This window comes from Trachemys scripta, chromosome 1 (assembly GCF_013100865.1).
Source record: "Trachemys scripta elegans isolate TJP31775 chromosome 1, CAS_Tse_1.0, whole genome shotgun sequence".
NCBI classification, from domain to species: domain Eukaryota; kingdom Metazoa; phylum Chordata; order Testudines; family Emydidae; genus Trachemys; species Trachemys scripta.
The window spans coordinates 108,955,032-108,979,866 of record NC_048298.1 but is presented as its reverse complement, the minus strand read 5'-3'; the positions used below and the strand labels follow the sequence as shown (position 1 = coordinate 108,979,866).

Sequence of the window (24,835 nt, the reverse complement as noted above, 5' to 3'; positions counted from 1 at the left end):
TGGCATGCAGCAGGCCATTCAAGTTGTACCAATCCAAGAGGAGGTAGAGTCTGACTGATCTGGCCATTCTAAATTTGTGAGTTACACAGAGACTTATGTAAGGATTTACCGGAGAGCTAAAATAAACTTGGTGAAGAATGTTTTCATTTACAAGGGACATTGTCAAGTAGCTTATGTTCAACATTGAGGTTTTGAAAAACAAAAAGTTTCACTAAAAGTGGCAGTGCCTATACTCACTACTATCTTCCTAACATAGAATTAGGGTTAAGGTAGGAAAACACCCTCTCAAATTCAGAGAGAATCAGAGCCTCCAGCTGTTACTCAATAAGAGAGGAGGGGAGAAGAAATATCAACTCTCCCTCCCCCCCAAACCAGCAGCTCATCAATGGGAATGACCATTGCTCCCACCTCACCTGGACCCCTTACTTCTAGTCCCCAAATAACTTATTGGGTGGGAAACCAGACATCCAGCCTCATTACTAGATTCCAGCACTAAAGCCCCCAATTCTGCAAGCACTTAAGCATGTGCCAGAGTCCCACTGAAATCAGTGTTTCATCTTCAGCTTTACTGAACTGGGGCCTAAACACTGGGACCACTAAAAACTTTGATTAACTGTGCCCTCCAGAGGGTAGAAGGACCATCATGATCAGAGCAATACTGAGATTACACTTAGCTTCAAGTTTAATATTAATGGAAAAAATACCTGGCAGGTCAGGCCTCTATCTTTAAAACTCTTAACACACTAAAATTAGTCAGTCAACTAAAGTTGATATATTGAACCATGGCACTCAAACTAATTTAAGAGTGCCCTCGCATCAATTAAGTTAAATTGATTCAACTTCTATGTTTAGACAATTCCTAAATTGGATTTCTATCATTCTAACATTCTATCAATGTTAATAAAGTGTCTAAACACAAGTGGGGACATTTTCTCACCACTTTTATATCTTCAAATGAGAACAGTTTGCTTGGATTGAAACATTCCCATGTAGCATCTGCAACCCAAATTCTGTTGTACTTTCCCAGTGAATGAGAAATAGAAAGTGATTAGATATTGAGTAAACCAATGTGAGGCCAGCTAATCTATTTGTACTGTTCAAATTGAGAGAAACAGAATTAAAGGAACATAATTAAATTTGTTTCAACATTTATTATCACAAAAACTTAAGTGTTAGTAACAGAATTAAAGGACACATAAGGGTATGTTCTTTTACCTGAAAATGTCCCTTTAATCAATACATTTAAAGAAAGTAATGGGCCACAGATTATGAAAGTTCAATTTAAAAAAAACAAACATTCAAGATACAAAAAGACAAGTCTGACAAACAATTACTTTCCTTTAGATAAAACCAATCACCTAAATGAAATCATTCTGTACTTGGACAATTTTAGATTACCAGTAATTACTGTAAACTGTACTTCATAATAAAGTCCTTGCATAAATGATGATAAGTTATTTACACAAAAGGCAAAGCCAGCTGCTTTCATTTAAGTATTGGTTTTTCTTATCAGCGGATAAGTCATGGGTGCCTGGAAGCACAGCTGCTGTTCCAACATTTCTTGGTCTCGCACCCACTGGGAAACATTTGACAATTGCAGGCCCAAAGGGAATACAGTCCCACAAGAAGCAGGTTCTTGGGTGAAGAATTTGGAAGCAGCAGCCTGGAATTCTGCCTTTGCAGAGAGGGGCGGCTTATTCACCCTGGGCAGAAACTGTGGTTCTTTGAGATGTGTCCCCCTATGTGTGCTCCACTCTAGGTGCACTTGCACCCCCGATAGCTTCAATTGGAGACTTTTCATAGCACAGGCAAAACAGGTACTCCATGTGTGTTACTCAGCCTCCTGGCATTGTTATATAGCACTGTGTGGGGTAACCATCCTCAGTTCCTTCTCTACTGCAAAACCTGCCCCATGACAGGGAACTCTGAAGCAGAAGGGAAAGAGGGCAGTTAGTGGAACAGCCATAGGGACACACATCTCAAAGAATCACAGTTACTGCACAGGGTGAATAACCATTTCTTCTTCTTCAAGTACCATTTTTATGGGTCCTCTACTCTAGGTGACTTCTGAGCAGTCCCCCTTTAAGGAGGAGTGAGCTTCAGTCCAGTATGGAAGAAAGTACAGCTGAGCCAAACACAGTATCGGAAGCAGAATTGCAAAATTATTGCATAGAAGCCCAAGTTGTGGCTTTACATATTTCAATTATAGGAACTTTCTTAAGAAAGACTGTGGAGATGGAAATGGATCTCAGAGTGAGCTCGCATGTTAGGGGTGCTTCGAGAAAATGAGACTGGTACCAGCTACTAATACAGTCAGTTCTCCACCTAGAGAGCATCTGTTTAGAGATTTTTAGCTCCTTTTGTTCTGTCTGTGATTGAGACAATCTGGAAGTCTTCTTGAAATGTTTAGTACTATTAAGGTAGAAGGCCAGGACTTGCCTGACAGTGTGTGGAAAAACACCTCCCGCTTATCCCAGTGAGGTTTAGGGTGGAAGGTGGGGAGGTGAATAGGGTGATTAATATAGTAAAAACTTGGGGTACGGTCATGTGACCTTGTCTCTGAAAAATATTGTGAATGGGGATATATGCCATAAAAGCCCCTATTTCCCCCCAACTCATCAAGCTGATGTGATAGCACCCAGAAATGCAGTTTTTATCAATTAATGGAGTGCACAGGCAGCCATAGGTTCAAACAGTGGTCTTGTAAATCATTTAAGAACCAAATTGATGTCCCAAACCGAAGTAGGGCATTTAACTGGCAGAAAAAGGTTTCAAGAGGCCTTTGAGAAACCTCATTGTCATTGGGCAGGCAAATACAGAGTACCCCTCTATTGGAAAATGGAAGGCCGATGGCTGCCAGATGAACTCTAGTGGAGCTCAGCGATAGCCCCGAGCTCTTTAGTTCTAGAATGCAGGCCAGTATGTCCGGCAGCAAAGAAGTTGTTGATTCAATGTGTTTGAGATCACACCAGCGGGCAAATCTTGTCCATTTTTGTAAGTGCAGCATGTAGACTCTTTTCTGCTGTGTGGTAGCATTCTTTTTACTTGCTGTGAACAGGCCATTTCCATGCCTGAGAACCATCGACAAGCCATGCTTTGAGATGAAGGCTTTCTGAGGTGGGGTGAAGGATCTTCCTGCTCTCCTGGGAAAGGAGACGAGAAGTGGCGTGGAGAATGATCGGTGAGAACAGGGCCAGCTGTATCAGGTAAGGAAACCATGTTTGTCAGGGCCATGTCAGAACAATAACACTGTCCCTGTCCTTTCTTATTTTGCGTAGAACTTTGGATATCAGAGGAGTTGCGGGGGGAACTCCCTCAGAAGACCCATTGACAACTGGAGATGAAAGGCATCCCCCAGGGATCAATGACCAGCCTGGTTCTGGAGCAAAACTGGGTGCATTTCCTGATTATAGGTGATGAAAAGGTCTATCTGAAAAGTGCCCCATTGTCATCATGACAGTTTACCTTCTAGGAGGTCAGAACATGACCGCGGACATGCTCAGCAGACACTTCTCTCAAGACTGCAAGTGGGAGATAGATTCCACCATACTTCTCATATTTTGACAATCTGATGGCGCATACTCCAATTCCAAACTTTATAGCCTCAGCACACAGGGAGGGGGATTTTGCTCTCCAATGCTGGTTTATATGAAATATTCATATGTTGCCCATCATGATCTTTATGTGTTTGCCTCTGATTAATGGCAAAAACTGGAGACAGGCCTATTTGAATGATTTGAGTTCCAGGAAGTTGATGTGCAGAGTGGTTTCTTGGGGCACCCACCTGCTCTGAGCTATATGGGTAGGGCCCTACTGAATTCATAGTCCATTTTTGTAAATTTCATGGTCATAGCATTTTAAAAATTTGAATTTTATGGTTTCAGATATTTAAACCTTAAATTTCATCATGTTGTAACAAACATGAATATGTGTTTTTAAAATAGCAAAATATAAACATGTAAAGCCCTTAAGACTTGGTGTTTCTCAAACTGGGGGTCCAGACCAAAAAGAGGGTTTACAAAGCTATTGTAGGGGGGGTCTCAGTATTGCCACACTTACTTCTGCGCTGCCGTCAGAGCTGAGCAGCCAGAGCGGTGGCTGCTGGCCGACACCCAGCTCTGAAGACTGCCCCCCCCTCCCAGCAGCAGCAGCGCAGAGGTAAGGGTAGCATGCTATAGTGGCAACAGTACTACCCTTACTTCTGCTGCTGGTGGCAGCTTTGCCTTTAGAGCTGGGTACGTGGCAAGCAGCCACCGCTCTCCAGCCTCATAAAAAGTACACAAAAGACCAGATTTCATGGGGGGAAACCAAATTTCACTGCGTGACACGCTTTTTCACGGCCATGAATTTAGTAGGGCCATATGTATGGGTGTCTAGATGCCTGTGCTCCCCATCCCAACAGGGAAGCATCTGTTATTATGACAACCACTGGGGAAGGGGGAGTGAATGGGACTCCAGCACACGCATTATGGGATCTTTCCACCAATGAGACATTCCTTTACAGAAGTGGGTATGGAAAACAGTGTGTTTAAACTGTGTCGGCTCATCCTGAGCCAACCTGGAAGGCATTGCATGTCGGTGTGATCTATAACAAAAGTGCCAGCCACCATATGCACCCTGTAGCTAAAGACAGTTCCTGATCAGGGTTTGAAGGCTGATGTGAATTGTATTAAGTTGGATAGAGATATAAATCTGTGCATTGAGAGGAAGACTTGCTACTAATGAATCAAGATAAGCCCTTATGAATTCCAGCTTTTGAACAGGGGTCAAGATGGACTTTTGAATGTTCAACTGGCCCAGTTTGAGGAAGAGTTTTATGGACTCGTACATTGCCTACAATGTTACTTCCAAGGAGTGTCCTTTTAGAAGCCAATTGTCTAGGCAAGGGAACACCAAGATTCCATTCCCATGTAGGTGTGCCGCTACTACTGACATGTCCTTTGAAAAGATCCTCGGGGTGGATGATAGGCCAAAAGGGAGCACCCTGTAATGAAAATGGTCCTGGCGTACTGTAAAGTATAGGAATTGTTTGTGGGATGGATGGATCGCAGTGGGGATGTGTGTGTCCTGAAGGTCAAGGGCCTAGAACCAATCCCCTTGGTCCAGTGATGGGATTATCGCTGCAAATGTCATTATTCTGAATTTTTGTACCTTCACAAAGGTGTTAAGTAGTTTTAAATCTAGGATGGGTCTCAACCACCGCTCTTTTTTTGGAATCAGGAAATACCTGGAATAAAACCCCTTCCCTCTGTGCTGTTTGGGAACTGGTTCTATAGCATCATGCAGGTGTAGAAGAGTCTATTTCCTGCCACAGCAGGTTCTCGTGGACGGTGTCCCTGAAGAGGGATGGGGAAGGAGGTTTGGGGGGATGGAAGCTAATTGAAGCGGATGAGTACCCTGTGGAAATGATCTTTAAAATCCACTTGTCCATGGGCGATGAGCTCCCAAGCCTGCTAGAAGTGGTAAAGGAAGTTGCCAAAGGGAGGAAGGCAGGTGAAACATTGCAGCTGGTCAGAAAGAGGATGGCAGCTCAGGACCTTGATCATCCCATCAAAAATTGATGCTTTGAGGTGGAAGGTTGTGAAGTTTGAAGGCCAGGAGTTGGGTGGTTTTCTCCTCTGGAATCTCTGCCTCTTGTGGTGAGGTTCATAAGGGCTCTGTGAGCTTGGGAACTGGGTGGAATAGGATCTCTGTACTGCCCGGGACCTACTAAATTCTCTTTTCTGGGCAGGTGGGTAGATATCCAGAGATTGTGAAGTGGCCCCGAAATCTTTTAATGTATGCAGAGATTCATCCATGTTGTCAGCCAATAACTTAGTGCAGTCAAAAGGAAGGTCTCCTATTGTATTCTGGACCTCCTTAGGGAATCTTGAGCACTGAAGCCAGGATGCCCATCTCATAACTACTGCCACAGAAATTGAATAAGCATCAGCAGTGTTGAGAGAAGTCTGTAGAGATGTCCTGGCAAAGAGCTGGTTTTCAGCAAGAATTGTCCGGAACCACTCTCCGTGTTCTGTTGGCAGATGTTCAATAAAGGAGATCAGCTTGGTATAATTTGTGTGGTTGAACTTCGCCATTAAGGTCTGGTAGTTGGTGATTACAAACTGTAAAGTAGCTGAAGAATAATACTTACGATTTTTACTGTAAGGCATAGATTTAGTGTGGTGCTGCCTTCCACGTTCATTAACAGCCTCGACCATCAAGGAGTTAGGAGATGGGTGAGAAAATAAAAATTCTGACTCCTTAGTGGGAACTGATATTTTTTTCTGCCCTCTTGCACATGGGAGGAATTGAGGCTGGAGTATGCAAGATGAATTTTGCAGGATCCAGAAATGCCTTGTTGACTGGCAGAGCAATGCAGGAAGTGGAGGCTGTATGCAGGATGTCGAGCAGCTTATGATGCAGTTCTTCAGTCTCCTGAAGGAGGATCTGTAAAGAATCCATGACCCTCTTGATGAGATCGTGAAACTCCTTAAAATAGTCAGCCAGGGATGGTTATGATGGCATGACAGCTTCATCCAGGGATGAAGGAGAGATGTTTGCAGTTGGAGAAACCTCCTTGTCAGCCTTGTCCTCCTGTTCCTCAGAGGTCTTCCTGAGGCTCCGGTCTCCTAGAAAGGGAGAGTGAGGAGGGTTGTTTATCTCTACGAATGGCAGAGACTGAGGCCTTACAGAATTGATGGCAATAAGCTGCCTAGTGGTCCCAGCATGGCCAAGGGAGTGGCACATATAGCACGGGTGGCGGAGTCCATGAGTGCTTGTCCCAGTGGGATAGTAGTTGTGGATTTCTGTCACAAGTAAGCTCAAGCTCCTCAGGAAAAAAACCTTCATGGGGCATAGTGGAGAGCTTTGCACAGATATTTGGGAGGCAGAGGAAAAAATCTTCATCAAAACCCTCCTCCTCACAGTCACTCAGTAATGGTGGGACAACAGAAGAAGCTTGAGGTACCACCATCAGTACCAGATGGGTGTCTGGAGATCTGGAAGTTCTCAGTACCGAGAAAAGATCGGAGCCGAGCAATAGTGAATCAGGAGTCTTGGACATCGTGAGGTCTCAAGGAAGCCAGAATTCTTGCAGTAGCAAGAGCATTGTCCAGGGCTTGAGCTGAAGTAATGGTAGTGAAGGAGTTGATGGTACCACAAGTTTCAAATGCTCCAGGAGGAATCTGTGCAGAGCCTGAGCTGTCTTTTTTGGTACTGTGGTAGAGCTCTTCTTGCCTTCATGTTGTCCTGGGGCCTGATATTTTTGGATCTCTTTGCTTAGTGGTGCTCTTGGTATCTGAGGAACCAGCAGCCTTGGGGGTACCATGTCAGAGACCACTGGAATCTGGGGGAGTTGACAACTTCAAGATAGATTCTTTACCTGGAAACTCAAGGCAAGGTCTTTGGAAGACTTATGAAAAGAATCTTGGGTCTTCCTCTTAGATGCCCTTGAGGAGTGTGACTCAGAGACAGAAGAGGCAGGTGACTTACTTGGAGACCTGCATGTGGGGGAGGGGAGGCTCCCGGCCTGGGTCAAAGGCTGGATGCAGCAAGCACTCCATCATAAGGAGCTGAAGTTTTATCTCCTTGTTCTTTCTGGCTCTACATTTTATTGCCAAACAGAAGATGCACTTTGGGAAATATGAGATTCCTCAAGGCAACAGATGCAGTGGGAGTGTCTGTTGCTCACTGGGATTGCCTCCTGGCACAACAGGGCAATGCCTGAATCCAGAAGAACCAGGCATACCTTTGAAAAGAGCAAAACCTCCCCAGAGTGGGAGAAAACTTATATTTTTATTTATATATAAATAAATAAATAAAAATTCTTTTTTTGGTTTAAGAAAAACTAATACAACTAACTAATTTTTATAATACACTCACTACAAAAGCTAAGAGAACATAGTTGAGGAAAAACAATGTGGACAACTAGCTAAGGCTGTCTCTCAAGCCAGGGCAATTGAAAAGGAACTGAGGATGGTTAGCCCATGCAGTACTATATAGCAATGGTATGGGCTACGAAGCTGAGTCACACGCATGCATGTGCCGAATGGACATTGCTACGAGAAATCTCAGATCAGTTGCGCTTGCGCCCCCGGTGCCTTTGGAGTGGAACACTCATAGTGACACTACTCGAAGAAGAAGCTAAGTCATCATGGCAAGGAGATGCCAGTTGAGGCAGGAGGAGGAAGTGTTGCAACTCAGTTTCTCAATCTACACTACCACTCTAAAAACTGAATACCACTGCAGATTTAATCAGAATCACTTCCCCCAAAACCAAATGTTCTAGGCCTGTGTTTCTCAACCAAGGGTATGCGTATGCCTGGGGACACACAAAGATCTTCTGGGGGTACGTAAACTTATCTAAATATTTGCCTCGGTTTACAACTGGCTACATAAAAAACGCTAGCAAAGTCAGTACAAACTAAAATTTCATACAGACAATGACTTCGTTGTACTGCTCTATATGCTGTACACTGAAATGTAAGTATAATATTTATATTCCAATTGATTTCTTTTATAATTATAGGGTAAAAATGAGAAAGTAAGCAATTTTTCAGTAATACTGTGCTGTGACACTTTTGTATGTTTATGTCTGATTTTGTAAGCAAGTAGTTTTTAAGTGAGGTGAAACCTGGGGGTACGCAAGACAAATCAGACTCCTGAAAGGGGTACAGTAATCTGGAAAGGCTGAGAGCCACTGTTCTAGGCAAAGCCATTTGGAGAGATTCTCCACTGACATCTCCCCTACATCATTCTTTATTTTTGTCCATACAGAACTGGCAACAGTATCCAGGTTCATCCAGCAACATCAACTGGTTGATGGGGATTGTGACAAAAAGAAGTCTGTTCCCACTGAAATGAAGATATTTGATATTAACTCCAACTTGGGCACTCAGTAAGATTTCTGTTGGGCTTTCTTTCTGGCTGGACCCCTTCATGACATCTGGAATTTTTTTATAGCAAGCACATCTGTAGGTTAAATGATCATCTATAGATACTCACAAGTCTCTGTAGTCCCCTGACAAAGTGGGTAATCCCTGCAATAATATATAGTCTATTTATAATGCCAGGGTATATTGACTAGATCATGGACCAGAATGAAATCCTACAAGCAGAAGCAGCAGCAGATATGCCTCCTACTTAGTGCAGATCCCCATTCCACCCTCCTCCAGACTCTCAACTGACTTGTTTCCCAGTGCAGAGTTCCCTTCTTCCTACCCCATATTGGTCTCTTCAACTATTGGGCAAAAAGCCTTAGTTCTCACATAGCTGGGCTCATTTAAAAATTAAAAGTTGTCTCTAATCAGGCAAAAATTCTGGTTATTTACTAGTCAGGCTGAGATACTTTCAGTACCTAAGCATCCTAAACCTGTATAACTACATATACTGCTACGTATTTGCCTCCTTAAAGGAAAAGTTTATGTGCCAGAGAGCCTGAGAATGACTTCCTGACTACAAGACAGGATTGGAGAAAACAACACAAAACTGAACCATAAACTCAGGCAGGGAAATAAGAAGCTGGGAGAAGATTTCTGGAAAGCTGGTTCCACAACTATACTGCCAAGGAAACAATAGCATATTTGTACCAGGCCTCTAGGAAAATACCAATGATTTTCTTCTCCTTACTGCTCTCTAGACTAGACTTGACCAACTTAGCCATCTAAACATCTAGCTACTCTTTTCTAGACCCCAATAATTGCCATAGACCACAGATCTGTATGACAAAAAAGTGACAACATCATGCCTCTCCAGGGGTGAAAGTAGAAATAGGGACTTACTGGTACAGGGCTGGGTTGGGGCCAGCTCTGACCCCTGGAAGGGACGGGGCCTTGGGCGGAAGGGGCAGGGATCAGAGCCAGCCCCAGCCCGCCCCGTACCAGTAAGTGCCCTCGCCCTCCCTCGCCGGGATAGCAGCGGCAGCCGGGGGCTTCAGCAGCAGTTTAAAGGGCCCAGGGCTCGGCCGCCACTACTGCCCCGGGCCCTTTAAACTGCTGCCAGAGCCCCCGGCTGCTGCTGCTACCCCAGGGCTCCGGCAGCAGGGCTCCAGCGGCTATTTAAAGGGTCCAGGACTCCCCTGCTTCTACCGGCCCTTTAAATAGCCCCCAGAGCCCTGGGGTAGCGGCAGCAGGGCTCCGGCGGCTATTTAAAGAGCCCAGGGCAGTAGAGGCAGCGGGAGCCCTGGCCCTTTAAATAACCCCTAGAGCCCCACCGCCGCTACCCCAGGGCTCCAGCAGCGGGGCTCTGGCAGCAATTTAAAGGGCCTGGGGCTCCAGCTGCTGCTGGGAGCCCCAGGCCCTTTAAACTGCCGCCTGGAGAAGCTGGGCCGCCCCGGTAAGGTGCACCGGCTCTTGCAGGTACACCGTACTGGTGCATACTGGCTTACTTTCACCTCTGTGCCTCTCACATCATCACTAGCTACTACAGGTTCCCTCTCCTAGCTACATACAACCCCTCCCAACACTGTAGAGGAAAAAGCATAGTTCTTAGCAAAGAAAGGGTTAAAATTTTAGCAAACAGGAATGCTCTGATCCCATTGCTTGGTCATTTAAACAAATAGCTACACGTCACAGAACCAAGATGACTTTTTATATGATGTTGCTCATTACTGGTTTTGGAAAACCTTGAAGAGAATACTATATTAACACACTTATTTGTATAACTATAGTATCTCCTTCACCCTCTCATCCCAGGATATATATCAAAGAGGGGATTGCCTCAATTCGCCAAAGCAGATAGAGCAACTAATTTCAATTCCAAGTGTAACCACAGATTTTAAATCTAATGACATTTGTTGCATTGTAACTTCTATCTAAGCTCTCGGAATATAAAATCTTTGGGGGAAAGGACCATCTTTTTGTTGCATGCACATGATGCTAGAACAACAAGCCCCCACTAGGGGCCTCACAATAGTACTGCAATACAAATACATTGTAAACACTGCAACAACTACCACCCCTCTAATACTGCATTTAAAAAACTAGAAATTAGAGGAAGACTGTTTAAGGGTCCACATCATGTGTAAAATAAGCAGGGTTTGGACAGGAGGTTGCCACCTTGAGGTGAAGGAGAATTGAAATTATATCCATTGGGCCAGGTGCTAACCTAGGTTCACAGAACTATCGCTGGTTTTCCAATCTGTTAAAAGGATTCCATTAATATTATCAGATGGTTTACACATTCTGCAGATTGGCATACATAAGTACATTACGATTGCCTATCAACTAGAGGAAGAATACTGCTGTATGACATGCTCCAAGTTATACTGATAGGATACCACGTGAAATTTTCATTTTACTTTTAACAATCTATGTTTTCAGCACTCTTCCAGACTGTTTGCAAAGTATGGATAAAGCCATCAGCTTATTGAAGGCCACAGTATTGTGCGTACTTATAGCTCATATGGATCATGATATGTGGTGAAGAACAGCCTGAAAGGTTGAAAAATTGACTGACTTGGGTAATGCAGCATTCTGGCATTCTTCAAATTACAGTGGAACCCCGGTATAACGCGATGATTGGGGTCCAAAAAATTCAATCGCAATAAATGCGGGGTCGCGGTATAGCAGGGTTATGAAAAGTTTACCATTTAAAGCCGGTCAGTTTTAAGCCGGTCAATTTCTCTTGGGCAGAGAGCAGGGGAGATGTGCAAGGGGCAGAGGAAGAGTGAGGAGCAGCTGGGGAGGAGAATGGCTCTTCCCACCAAAAGGAGAAGCAAGGGTAAGGGGGAAGAGGCAGTGGAGAAGGCACATTCCTTTTTTTATTTTTTGGCGCTCTTGGGGCGGCGGGAGCCACCTTATGATTGCGCTATATCCGAATTCGCATTAGCGCAGGGCGCATTATAGCGGGGTTTCCCTGTATATAAAAGTGATCAATTAGACTAATTCCAACTGTTGGGAACTATTTAGATCAATGCTAGTGCTCTTAAAGGAAGACCGTTATCCGGAACTGAAGAAAAATGCACATGTAAAGGCTCTGTGTAATAAAGGTGCAATACATAGGAGTGCTGGTAAGAGACTTGGCTTTATTCGTCAGTCCCAGACACAGGCCAGGTCTGCAAAGCTTAATGCCCTTCTCGCATTAGCGTGATCAGTATCCACTGACTCCAGCAGCTACTGTTACACTCTGGAGTTTAACAGTTTTACTTAACCAAGTGTTCATGGAAGACAAACTACTTTGGTCATCAAGCATGACTCCTGTCTTTTGCTCTGATCTACTTTCTGGCTCCTCATTTCCAATGCAGCTAGCCTGAAATATTTTAACCTTCAGTCAGAGCAGGAATTACAATTCAATCAGAGGACTACAACCAACTGAAGTGGGAGAGGCAGTAACTAAAGCGAACCTGACAGGCTACATCAGACTTTGACCTGCTAGAATTTCTTGCATAACAAAAGGGGACTATAATCAAATGAGCATACACAATTACTGCTGTTTAGCTACAGAACTTCTCCTCTAAATGGCATACTTACAATTTGGATACAAAAAATCAGCTAAAAACCTAATGGCATCAAAAATGTGGGCATGTTGAATAAGTCACACAACCACATATATGATAACAAGCAGTGATAAGTCATCACTCTTGAATTATGTCACCTCTAATTTGTGCAAATAGTTTTTACCACGCTGCATGTTCTTCCCCCTTCCCCCACCAACTTCCACTATTTCACAAACCATAGTATTGCGTAGGTTTCAAACTATCTAAGGCTCTATTCAGAATCAGAAGCTGCAGCTGAATTTGGCAGCTCATTTGTCCTGCCAGGAGCACATACCAACACTTTTGGATCCACACGGACTACTTGCTAGGTACTAGGTAGAACATATGGTGTTGGTTTTGACTTAGAAAATCCTAAATCACCTGGCAACTACTTATCTGAAATACCACCTTCCTTCACAAGCCACATTGTCACAGTTGTGGTCAGCAGGAGTACCTAAGCTAGATCCCTACTTGTGTAAGAGATAGCTGGTGGGATGTTCTCTGGGAGGACCATTCATCTTCAGAAAGAAGACAGAGTACCACTTATCTCCATAAAGCTAAAAATGTGCAAGAGTTTCCACAGTAACAGACTGATGGAAGGTGGGGGTTAGAAGGGCGAGGATATAATAAAGGAAACAGTTTAGCATAAAAGCAGAAGATAGCTCACCACTTTAACTAATGCCACACAGTAATGTTTGTAGGCATCATTACAGAGATAAGTTTAAGAAGGGATTTAAAAGATAAGGAAGAAGCCTTATCAATTTTGATGGAGAATTTTTCCCATACATAAAAAAAGCAACATGGAAGTGCTTGAAGCTACATATAGCAAATAATGGATTTTTAGGTTCATTGGCAATTTTGAAAAGTCAGGAAAAAAACCTGTTCATGCTGACTTTCACTTTTTATAAGTATAGAAATAAAATAGTCATTTGAGCAGGGACTTGTGCTTGGGTCTCCCAAATGCTAGGTCAGTTCCCCAACCACTAGGCTAGAGTGTCATTCCCACTCTCCTTCTCTGGTCCAATGACTATCCATTGTCCTTCATAGTGACAATTCAGTTATTCATGACGACAATGGCTAGCCATTGGGCCAAAAAGATAATGAGAATGACTACAACATGGTATTTAGGGCATGCACCAGGAAGGTGGGAGACGCAAGTTTAAGTCCCTGTGGAATGTCTTCAAGATGAGAGATTGAGAAAGCCCACACCAGATTATCCCAAAGCCCAGTGGTCAGGGCACTCTCCTATAATGGAGGAGACCCAAGTTCAAATCCCTGCTCTACATGGGGGGAGGGGGGAGAATTGAATCCAGGTCTCCCACATCCCAGGTGAGTGCCTAACCACTGGACAAATACTATTTATCCAAAAAGTTTTCCCAAGCTCTACTTGAGGCTAGCTTCAGTGGCAGAATGAAGACATGGGTCAGTGGCTTTATAAATTAATGTTTATATCTGATTTATTAACCACATTTCTTTTTTTGTATTTTTTATTCTTGTTGCTGCTTTTTAAAAAAAAAAATCACAGTGCTGTGTGCAATGGGAAACATCACAAATCTGGAAAATTGGATACTGGTCCATCAGCACTGAGTACTAACGGTTCAGTCATACAATTAATAGGAGGCCAACATTTCCCAGCAGGACTCTGTGGGAACCCAAAGGCACCTGCATTAGGCTGGGAAGGGCTCCCTGCTGTCCCTTAAAAAATGGCTGCAGCAGGACAGGAAGAGTTCCAAGCTTGCAGGGTTTCCCTCTCATCTGAGCATGAGTACGTGTAATATTTCTGGTGAGCTGCCTCTCATGTGCATGGCTGCTGCAGCCTGACCTACTTATGCTCTACTGCCACTTCCTTTTTCTGATCCCTTATCTTGCAAGAAGAGATTAGTTAGGCTCTGTGTATACTATACAAATAATTCCTTACCAAAATTGTGTTTAGAAGTGGTTAAAAAAAGTCAATGTTCCACAGAAAATTTTGAAAAATTTTAATTGGCAAAAACAAAATTTAATATTTCTGCTTTTTAAAACTGTTCAGTAAAAATGTTCTATTTTTGAAAGCCCAAAACTAAAAAAATATCAAAAAATTCCAGTTTAGTTTGCTTGTCAAAAAAATATGTAAAATGTTGATCCATTTTGGTTAAAAAGACATTTTTTGTTGAAAAGCATGTTGAGACTATTTTGACTAGCTTTAGTTGTGATACTGTTCTGGCTAGCAGCAATAGTCTACAGCGCAAAAAAAAAAAAAGTTAACATAGAAGGGAAAAAAGGAAACACGTACTGTGGCCCAGATAGACAGACATTTTCTCTAGTTCTTCTCCGCAGAGACTCCACTCCCTCTCCTATCTATCAGCATCACTTCCATGAAGTGTAACAGATTCTACGAGTGTTCCTTCTGTGAGGTCTTTTGTGGGTCCCTGTCCTTTTTCCAAGTTAAAATTGGTGGTCTGAACTCAAACAGGGATCCAGGTTCTCAGCACATTCTGTACGTCTTTCCAACAATTTATTAACATTGGTAGGGGCTATGAAACATTGTATCCCACAGGGCTTCAAAAAACAGGCCCTTTTATAAAACAGTTACAGAAGCAATGACAAAGGTGTTGGTCAAGAGCTGCAATCCAACTGGCTGAAGAGGCTTTTAACCTATGTGATTATGTTTAAATGAGCACATTTGGAGTCTAGAACCTTGCCTCCAACCAGATTACTATACCACATTCAAACATCTCTTACTAAAAGGTTCTTGGTTTGCCATTGCAGAACTGGAGTAACAGTGATGAATCAGGCCCACAAAATTGAAATCTAAATGTATTTTTAAGAAATTACTGCTCATTTCCCTCTCCATCCTATGGAAACCATTCAATATTACTTTTGTGATCATCACAGGTGTCTGTTGATATGGCACTTCCTGTTCTCTGCCCCTTCTCCTGAATCACAGCAACCAGATCAGGGCTTTCAAGAACATACGTTACTACTGCTTGCCCCAACCTGCTCAAATTATCATTAGCAGAATCTTGATTAGGATTACAAAAGGGAAGTGCGTAACACCAACCTTACTTATCAACAGTTTCCTTTTAAAAAAACCACTGCAGCGGCTGCTGCTGACTGGGAAGGGTGTTGATGGTATGCTCTCTGAAGTCAGGCTCAGACTAATGCTTCCCAGGGAAATGGAAGATTTGCAGGCTTTTCAAATGCAAAAAATTAAATAGACAACTTTTGTGTTTTTATACCTAAAATTTTACAGGTATACCTAAAAGAGCACTTTTGTTATTTACCAGTATTACTACTACTCTTAATGTGTTTTTAAATATTAGATTTTCTTGGACAGATTATAAAATTTACATATGGAATTTTACAATTTATGGAACATTAAAGTTAGAAGAAAATTAAAAAAATCAAGTAAAGTAACAACATATGCACCTAGTCCATAAATGCACATCCAGGGTATGTAGAGACATTTGACTGCATTTAGCCAATCCACATCTCATCATGTTACTGCTCATTTACACTAAATTGCTATGCAGCTTGGTATGCATGAAGACAACCAGAATCCAAGCAACTAATCGAAAGGTGTCCAGGGATTAGTATAAATTATTTTGCAGTGTTATTCTCATCAAACTGTAAAAATAGGCTAATGGAATTTTGATCTGTGTGGTTACATCAGACAACCAATCAGGCAATGTCCTTTTTCTCTATTTGTGAGAATTCTGTCATAATTCATTGCATAGTGTACATTAAACCTTTAGAAGTTGACTGTTCGCCTGGGGTATTTTTAATACGAGCAATTAAAAGTTACAGAACTTATTGAGCCTGTACAGGGAAAGCAATTCAGCTGTGATCGAATGTTCACAGGAATGAGGGAGGGAGACAGCAGTTTGCAGCTGGGAGGGAAGAGGGAGGAGTCACATTGAGAGGAAGAGAAGAGTAATAGAAATGAAGGCTGGGTCTCTTGTAAAGAAGGACAGAAGGGACTGGGAACTGACATTTGCTTGCTCAGCACTTCAGTATTCTAAGAGTTAAATTAATCTGGCCACTTCAGCTTGGGTGGGGACCGCACTCCTGAGTCTACTGGGGAAAGGTCTGCACCGGGGGAGTACATGTTTTGAAAGGTTTCAGAAAATATCTTCCATTGTAAAGGTTCCCTTAGTTCTCTTCCCTTAGTTAACCCTAGATTAACGGTTCCCAGATTTTATTGATTCACATTCCCACCTTAAGAACATAAGAATGGCCATACTGGGCCAGACCAATGGTCCATCTAGCTCACTATCCTGTCTTCCAACAGTGGCCAGTGCCAAATGCTTCAGAGGGAATGAACTGAACAGAGCAATTACTGAGTGATCCATCCTCTGTCATCCACTTCCAGCTTCGGGCAGTCAATAGGCTTAGGGACACCCACAGCATGTGGTTGTGTCCAGCCATCCTATCCTGGCTAATAGTAACATTTTTGGCCTTCACAAAATCCCATGCAACTAGTTCCACAGGTTGACTGTGCATTATATGAAGTACTTCCTTTGCTTGTTTTAAACCTACTGCCTATCAATTTCATTGAGTGACCCCTTAGTTCTCATGTTATGTGAAGGGGGGGGGGGTAAATAACACTTCCTTATTCACTTTCCCCACACCATTCATGATTTTATAGACCACTATCACATTAGTCATTTCTTTTCTAGATGAACAGTTCCAATTTTTTTAAATTCTCCTCATATGGCAGCTGTTCCATACCCCTAATCATTTTTGTTGCCTTTCTCTGTACTTTTTCAAAATTTAATTATTTTTTTTTGTAGATAAATACTGCCAGCTGGTTCTGGTCGCCCTAAGATTTGAGTGCACTATGGATTTATATAGTGTAACTGATATTTTCTGTGTTTCCTATCCCTTTCCTAATGATTCCTAACATTGTTAGCTTTTTTGCCTGTTGATGTACATTGGGCTGACATTTTCAGAGAACTATCCACAATGACTTCAAGATCTCTTTCTTAAGTGGTAACAGCTAATATAGACCCCAATTTGTATGTATAGTTGGGATTACATTTTCTAATGTGAAATTCAACATTGATAAATGCAAAGAAATGCATCTGCCATTTTGTTTCTCAGTCACCCAGTTTTATGAAATCCCTTTTTAACTCTTTGCAGTCAGCTTTGGACTTAACTATCTTGCATAATTTTGTATCATCTGCAAACTTTGCCACCTTATCATTTATCCCCTTAGATTATTTATGAACATGTTGAACAGCACCGGTCTCCGTACAGATCCTTGAGGAACCCTGCTATTTACCTCTCTACCCTTTGAAAACTGACCATTTATTCCTATCCTTTGTTTCCTGTCTTTTACCAGGTACTGATCCATGAGAAGACCTTCCCTCTTATCCCATTACTGCTTACTTTGCATAAGAGCCTTGGTGAGGGACCTTGTCAAATGCTTTCTTAAAGTCCAGGTGCACTCTATCCACTGAATCACTTTTGTCCATGTTTGTTGACCCTCTCAAAGAATTCTAATAGATTGGTGAAGCATGACTTCCTTTTACTAAAGCTGTGTTGACTATTCTCCAATGTACTTCGTTCATCTAGGAGTCTAAAAATTCTGTTCTTTACAAAGGTTTCAACCAATTTGCCTGGTACTGAAGTTAAGCTTAACAGCCTGTAATTGCCAGGACTGCCTCTAGAGCCTTTTAAAAAAAATTGGCATTATATTAGCAACCCTCCAGTCATCTGGTAGAGAGGCTGATTTAAGCAATAGGTTACATACCACAGTTGTTAGTCCTGCAATTTCGTATTTAGTTCCTTCAGAATTCTTGAGTGAATACTGTTTGTTCCTGGTGACTTATTGTTCTTTAATTTGTCAATTTTTCCAAAACCTCCTCTACTAATACCTCAGTTTGGGACAGTTCCTCAGTTCTGTCACCTAAAAAGAATGGCTCAGGTGTGGGAATCTCTCTCACATCCTCTGCCGGGAAGGCTGATGCAAAGAATTCACTTAGCTTCTCCACAATGGCCTTGTCTTCCTTGAGTGGTTCTTTAGCACTCTGATCATCCAGTGGCCCCACAAATTGCTTGGCAAGCTTCCTGGTTCTGACATACTTAAAAATATGTTTGCTGTTAATTTTTTTGTCTTTTGTGTGTTTGTGTCTTCAAATTCTTTTTTGTCCTGCTTAATTATAATTGGTGAACATCAAGCTTGGACACCTTAGTTTGGGCACTCCTGCTCTAGACTATAGGCTGATCTAAATAGAGAGGGGATTTTACAGGGAAGGAAGGAATAGAGTCAGGTTGAAAACAAAATGTAGCCTGCTCCAAGAAACAAATCACTCACTAATTTGCTGATGTGCACCTGCTCTACTCACTTTTAAACCTCTCTCATCCTTCACTGAAGGAAGTGTAAGGATTATATATACAAAAGATGGTCAGATCTGATATACAGAGAAAATTACTTGTTAGAAGACACAGCATGACATAAAACTTCTAGTCCAGAAGTTAAAGTCAGTCTGCCCATATATTTGTGACCCTGAAATTATACATAACATTACTGTTGTCAAGTGAAGTGAGGTTTTTTACCCACGAAAGCTCATGCCCAAATAAATCTGTTAGTCTTTAAGGTGCCACCAGACTCCCTGTTGTTTTTCTGGATACAGACTAACACGGCTACCCCCCTGATAAGTGAGAAGAGAGCTATTTCTGCCTCCAAGCTCTTTGTATACAGCTGGAACAGGACCCAGTGCCAGAATTTATGTTCTGCTTCAGGTCGGTAAATCTCTGAATTAATCCATCTGAACACAGCTCTATCACACATTTTCTATTTCACACTCCTTCCAACTAGTGCCACAGAGTGATGTTCTGCAGGGATGGAACTAGAACACAGGTTTGTGGGATGGCTGACATCTCCATGCCATTATCAGGCATGGACCCATGGTAGGGCTACATGAATTATCACACAGACTTTGTGGAAACAAACACCACCACCAGCAGCACCTCAGAAGGCTGGGCTGACAGCTTATCTCATGGCTCCTGATTGGTCTATTTAAGCCCAAGAGGAGCTCCAGGAAGTGTTGATGTAATGGGGTGACTTCCCCCACCAGCCATAGTGGCAGACCCGCCTTTTGCTCACTTGCTCTCTGACTCCCAACACCAGCTTGGACCCTCTGCTTTTGCCCTTGAATGATCTTGACCCCTGTCTTCAGTACTTGGACTCTGTCTCTGCCCCCTAGTTTCAGTCCTGGGACTCTGACTTTTGACCCTTAGTTTTGGTACTAAAGCTGAAATCAGAGCTTCGACTCCTGGCTTTAGCATTTGAACTCTGGCTCTATTCCTGCCCCATGGGATCAGTATGTGGACCCTGCCCCCAGTCCCAAATTCAGGCTACTGCCCTTAGTTTTTGACCCTCATTCTGACCCCTGGTCTCTGGCATCGACCCTGACCACCAGGCCTGACTGCCCAAGTCCTGGTAGTGACACAGAGAGAAAGGGGACCCTAGACCGGTGTTTGCAAAAATCCAAGAATGTATGCATTTGAAATTCTTACAACTATTCCAGCAGAAGAGCCACCTAATTTTCACCTCAGATGGCCAGCCTTGCTCCGCTCTGCAGAAATAATAGGGTAAAAGTGACAACTTCCAGACAAGTTACCCAACCGGAGATGTTGGCACAGCCCCACATCTTGCCCAGGAACTCCAGGCAGCTTGGCAAATCTTAGCGCCAGCCAGGGCCCCTCACTTGTTTCAAACATGTCAGTGACAGGCTTAATTCCAGACACTGGTCATCCGACCAGGCAAGTTCTGTATATTTATATTTTAGCTTAGCATTAAGATAAGAGTTGCTTTGTCAAGTGCAGATCACGTCAATCACAGCCAGCTTCCAAAGCTGTAGAAAAACCCAAATACAAGCAATATTGTGTGACAAGCAGTGCATTTCCGGATCTCATTATATCTTGGGCAATGGGACTTTAATCACCATGGAAATACACAACCTGGATGGTGGTATTGCTGTTATATATGGAAAACAGAAAACTGCACTGAAGACCATTTACAATAGGGAATATGTTTTAAAGTATCCTTATGCAATTTCCATGAAAAGAGTGGTGCTCAAAGTTGATCTGTGCAGCTGCTTCTGTCTCAATGAAGAATTACGAATTTGATCAGTCACTTCCCACTAATTTAGTCGCAAACCAGGCTTCCCTTAGGGTTTCCAGAGGCTAACTAGCTAAACACAAGAAACCCTAGTTGCTTACCATAGTAAGTGTGGTTCTTCAAGATGATTTGCAAGATGGGCAAGGGGGCTGGATTAGGGTGACCAGATGCCCTGATATTATTGGGACCATCCTGATATTAGGGGCTTTGTCTTATATACGCAATATACCCTGGAAAAAAAAGTGTTCCTATTTTTCACACTTGCTATCTGGTTACCCTAGGGTTGATCCAAATGAGTTCCTCCTTCTTCTCCTCACAATTACTCATGTGAATCCTTCTTTTTAATAGATTAACAAGCACTAGTGACCCTCCATAGCTACTGTTTACTAGAGGTTTCTGGGAATATTCTTTTCTCAGAAAGGGGACAATTTCCAAAGAAGAACTTGTGTTTTCCAGCACACAAGAATGCTGATTCAAGATCACAAAATGACGTGGAGAAATTAAAGTGGTTTGCAGGGAAAGTTTTGGTACTAATATCTCATAGCTTCCCCATGCAGCTAATTTTAACTACTACCCATAGAGGTCTGTACAGGATCAGTGAAAGTAGCCAGAATCTCCCAAGTTTCATTCTGCTGCTGCTTGGGAAAGACAGGAGTAGCAGCTGTCTCAAATCTATATTTAGAACACTCTTCACAACTGCAAAGGCTAGAAACATTTTAAAATTAAACAGCAGACAAGAGGAAACCATGCATCTTCACTTACTGAATTAAAGCAAGCTTATTTTGATCCTGTATCTTTAATAATGCTTTTACATTATTTCTTCATGTAAAGAAACATTACGTACACAGGTTTCAGAGTAGCAGCCGTGTTAGTCTGTATCCGAAGAAGTGGGCTGTAGTCCACAAAAGCTTATGCTCTAATAAATTTGTTAGTCTCTAAGGTGCCACAAGTACTCCTGTTCTTCTTATTACGTACACAGTTGCTGCAGGGAATGGGAGGTGAGATATCTGGAAAGAGTTTGGGATTGGAAGTGTTTCCAAGAGGCCCTCTCAAGAGGTAGCCTATAATGCAGACGTGTTTGAAAATCATTTAAAAACTACCAGTAACAGGCAAATTAGTCTTTCCATGGACTTTCGGAGGATGGTTAAAAAAAAAACCTCAAATCCACCTCGTATTAGAATTGGATTTGTATACAATTACTTGCACTTAAATAGGACTTTTCATCAGTAGATATCACAGGTCTTGACAGAAATTCCAATTATTATTCCCCTTTTACAGATGGGATAACTGAAGCAGAATTTCAGACCAAAATTTTAAAGAGCAGTCAGTGATTTTGGGTGCCTAAACCTGGGGGCACTTTATGCCTGATTTCAGAGGCACTACAATGAACAATAGCAGCTTCCAGAAGTGGCAACTGTGGGTGATCGATTTTAATCAAAGTTCACAAGAGCAAACCAGGGGAGAGCTAGGAGCAGCACCCAGGCTATTCCCACCCCTAGGCTCAGCCAGGAGGCCACTGCTGCTCCCAATCACAGGTCGGGCTCAAGGCGGATTTGTGATGCGGGGTGAAAGGTTGGGGACCGAACCCGCTGTGGGCAGGCGGCTGCCACCCACCCCACGGCCAGGCGGGGCCGCTAAAAGGGGGGCTTGTAACGGGGGTGGGCGGGTGCCGGTGACACACCCCGGACCTCTCTCCTTGCGGGGTGGGGGGGACTTTCACCTCAGCGGCCGAGGGGCCCGGGACTGGAGCAGCCCCCGGCCCGTGTCCCCGCCCGCCGGGGCAGGTGAAGGGTGCGGCCCCCCCCGCGGCCCGGACTGACCCGCCCCGCGGTCGCTGTTCCCCCCGCCCGGGCGGCTCTTACCGGCTGCGAGCAGTCGAAGGGCGGCGGGGCGCTGAGGAGCAGCCGCAGCCCCAGGGCCCCGGGCACCAGCAGCAGCAGGACGGGGGGGGAGACGCGGGAACGCCGCGGCCACCCGCCCCATGGCCCCAGCCAAAGCAGCGCAGCGGCCGCCCCGCTCCACGGACCGGCGCCGGTTTCCGGAGGGGGCGGGGCCCGCACTCACCTGAGGAGGAGCAGGGGGCGGGGCCTCGTGGCGCGAGACGGCAGCACCTCGCTGAGGCGGAGAGGGGCGGGGCACCAGGGGGCGGGGCCAAAATTTACTAGCCAGGGAAGGGGCGGAGCCAAGCGGGAACTGTACGGAAGGGGACGTGGTTTACAGGAAAGGAGGGGGCGGGGCTTGTAGAGCCAAGGCCGTGATCGGCCCCTCCGGCCGCCGGGGCTGCGCTGGGGGAGTGGGGCGGGCTGGGCTCGGAGACTAGACACGTGTGTGTCTGTGTCTGTCGGTCTGTCTTCCCGGGGGGCGGGGGGCGGGGGGCGCAGCGCTGAGGCGGGGCAGCGCTACAGAAAGCTGCTGAAGGGAGCAGTGCGGAGCCGCAGTGGCCGGAGGCCGTGGGGAGGCTGCTGCGGGTTGAAGGAAGAAGGACAGGAGCACTTGTGGCACCTTAGAGACTAACAAATCAGCTTAGGCGCCGCAAGCCTGGGAGGCGGGAGAAGTGTTAGGCTCTGGTTAGGCCTCAGCTGGAGTATTGTGTCCAGTTCTGGGCGCCACATTTTAAAAAAGATGTGGAGAAATTGGAAAGGGTCCAGAGAAGAGCAACAAGAATGATTAAAGGTCTTGAGAACATGACCTATGAAGGAAGGCTGAAAGAACTGGGTTTGTTTAGTTTGGAAAAGAGAAGACTGAGAGGGGACATGATAGCAGTTTTCAGGTATCTAAAAGGGTGTCATAAGGAGGAGGGAGAGAACTTGTTCACCTTAGCCACTAAGGATAGAACCAGAAACAATGGGTTTAAACTGCAGCAAGGGAGGTCTAGGTTGGACATTAGGAAAAAGTTCCTAACGGTCAGGGTGATTAAACACTGGAACAAATTGCCTAGGGAGGTTGTGGAATCTCCGTCTCTGGAGATATTTAAGAGTAGGTTAGATAAATGTCTATCAGGGATGGTCTAGACAGTATTTGGTCCTGCCATGAGGGCAGGGGACTGGACTCGATGACCTCTCGAGGTCCCTTCCAGTCCTATAATCTATGAATCTATGAATAAGTGAAACAGCCACTGCGTGCTCGAGGAAGAGGCGGGGCAGGGGTGAGCTGGGGCAGGGGTTCCCCTGCGTGCCCCCCACCCCTTTGCTGCAGGCGACCCTCCCTGCGCTCCACTGCCCCAGCTTCCTCCGCCTAAACGCTGGCAGTGACCGGGGCGGCCGAAGAAAATGGCGCCCCCCCCCCAAATCCTAGCGCCCTAGGTGACCGCCTATGTCGCCTAAATGGTTGCACTGGCCCTGGGTGACTCCCTCACACCATGTGCCCCAGGACCACGCATCGCAGGCGTGTGGCTGTCCCTGCAGGGGGGATCCGTAGGAGGGCAGGAGTCGCTGCGTGCTCTTCTCTACTCTGTGCGCCCACACAGGAGCAGTCCGAATCTGTCTTGCGGGGGATCCCAGAGTACAAGGTGGTCTGAGATCTGTTCCAGGCACCGAATGTGTTTCTGGGAAGGTGTTATTTTTAAACATGTTGTCACTGCCTCCACTGAGACACTCTCTTCCCGGCTTTCTGCTCCTGGAACAGGCACTCTTCCTGCCCCCTGCTCACCCCAAAAAAACATGTTTGAGTAAGAAAGTGTTGGAGCGAGCATGTTTTGAAAATTACCTTGTGTTTCAGCAGCAATGTGGACTCCAATCAAAGTTTTCTGATGTCTGAGCCTCCTGAGTATTCCACACACCTAACCAGTAAACAGTGAGCTAATGACCTGGCCATCCTGTTCAAACAGTTCATTATAGGTGTCTGGGGAAGGGTAAAATTCTGGAGGCCCTGACACTGAATCCCGTAAGATCCTAAAGGTAGGTTATGTTCAGTTGCAAAGAGAAAAATACAAGGTAAACAATTTCCTTTGTGGGTTCATGGTATATTGATGTGAGGAAAGGAAACGTAGCTAATGAGTGGTAACCATTGCTGTCACAGTCAGCATAAAGATAGCCTTCAACCAATTCTGGCTTCAGAGCCAAATTCTCCAAATGGCCCTTCTATTTATGAGCCAAATGAAAACCCCAGATTTGAACTCCTTAATCAAACTCAATCCAGAGCTGAATTTAGGGCCTGATTCTCCCCTGCTTTGCATCCTGTGTAGTCAATTATATTTATGCAAAGTGGGTGTAAGATGCTACTATTGGGATTGTGTCGCATTTTAAACTTTGTGCAGGTATAAGTGACCACACAAA

General features: G+C 44.3%; 1 protein-coding gene and 1 long non-coding RNA gene across 5 annotated transcripts in view; one reads left to right on the top strand and one right to left on the bottom strand.

Annotated features, from left to right (window-relative positions):
- Positions 1-22,690, bottom strand: part of IL17RA (interleukin 17 receptor A) — a 45,738-nt gene extending 23,048 nt beyond the window's left edge. For 2 of the 4 annotated variants that reach the window (XM_034781175.1, XM_034781181.1), the window contains exon 1: positions 22,424-22,606. In XM_034781175.1, the coding sequence (XP_034637066.1) occupies positions 22,424-22,544 (121 nt within the window). In that variant the 5' untranslated portion in view covers positions 22,545-22,606. The other 2 variants (XM_034781198.1, XM_034781189.1) reach the window with 2 other exon arrangements.
- A 1,082-nt stretch (positions 22,691-23,772) lies between these two features.
- LOC117882632 overlaps positions 23,773-24,835 on the top strand; it is a 32,508-nt gene continuing 31,445 nt past the window's right edge. Inside the window, exon 1 of the long non-coding RNA XR_004647063.1 lies at positions 23,773-24,457. This is a non-coding gene — a long non-coding RNA (uncharacterized LOC117882632). The remainder of the gene's footprint in view (positions 24,458-24,835) is intronic.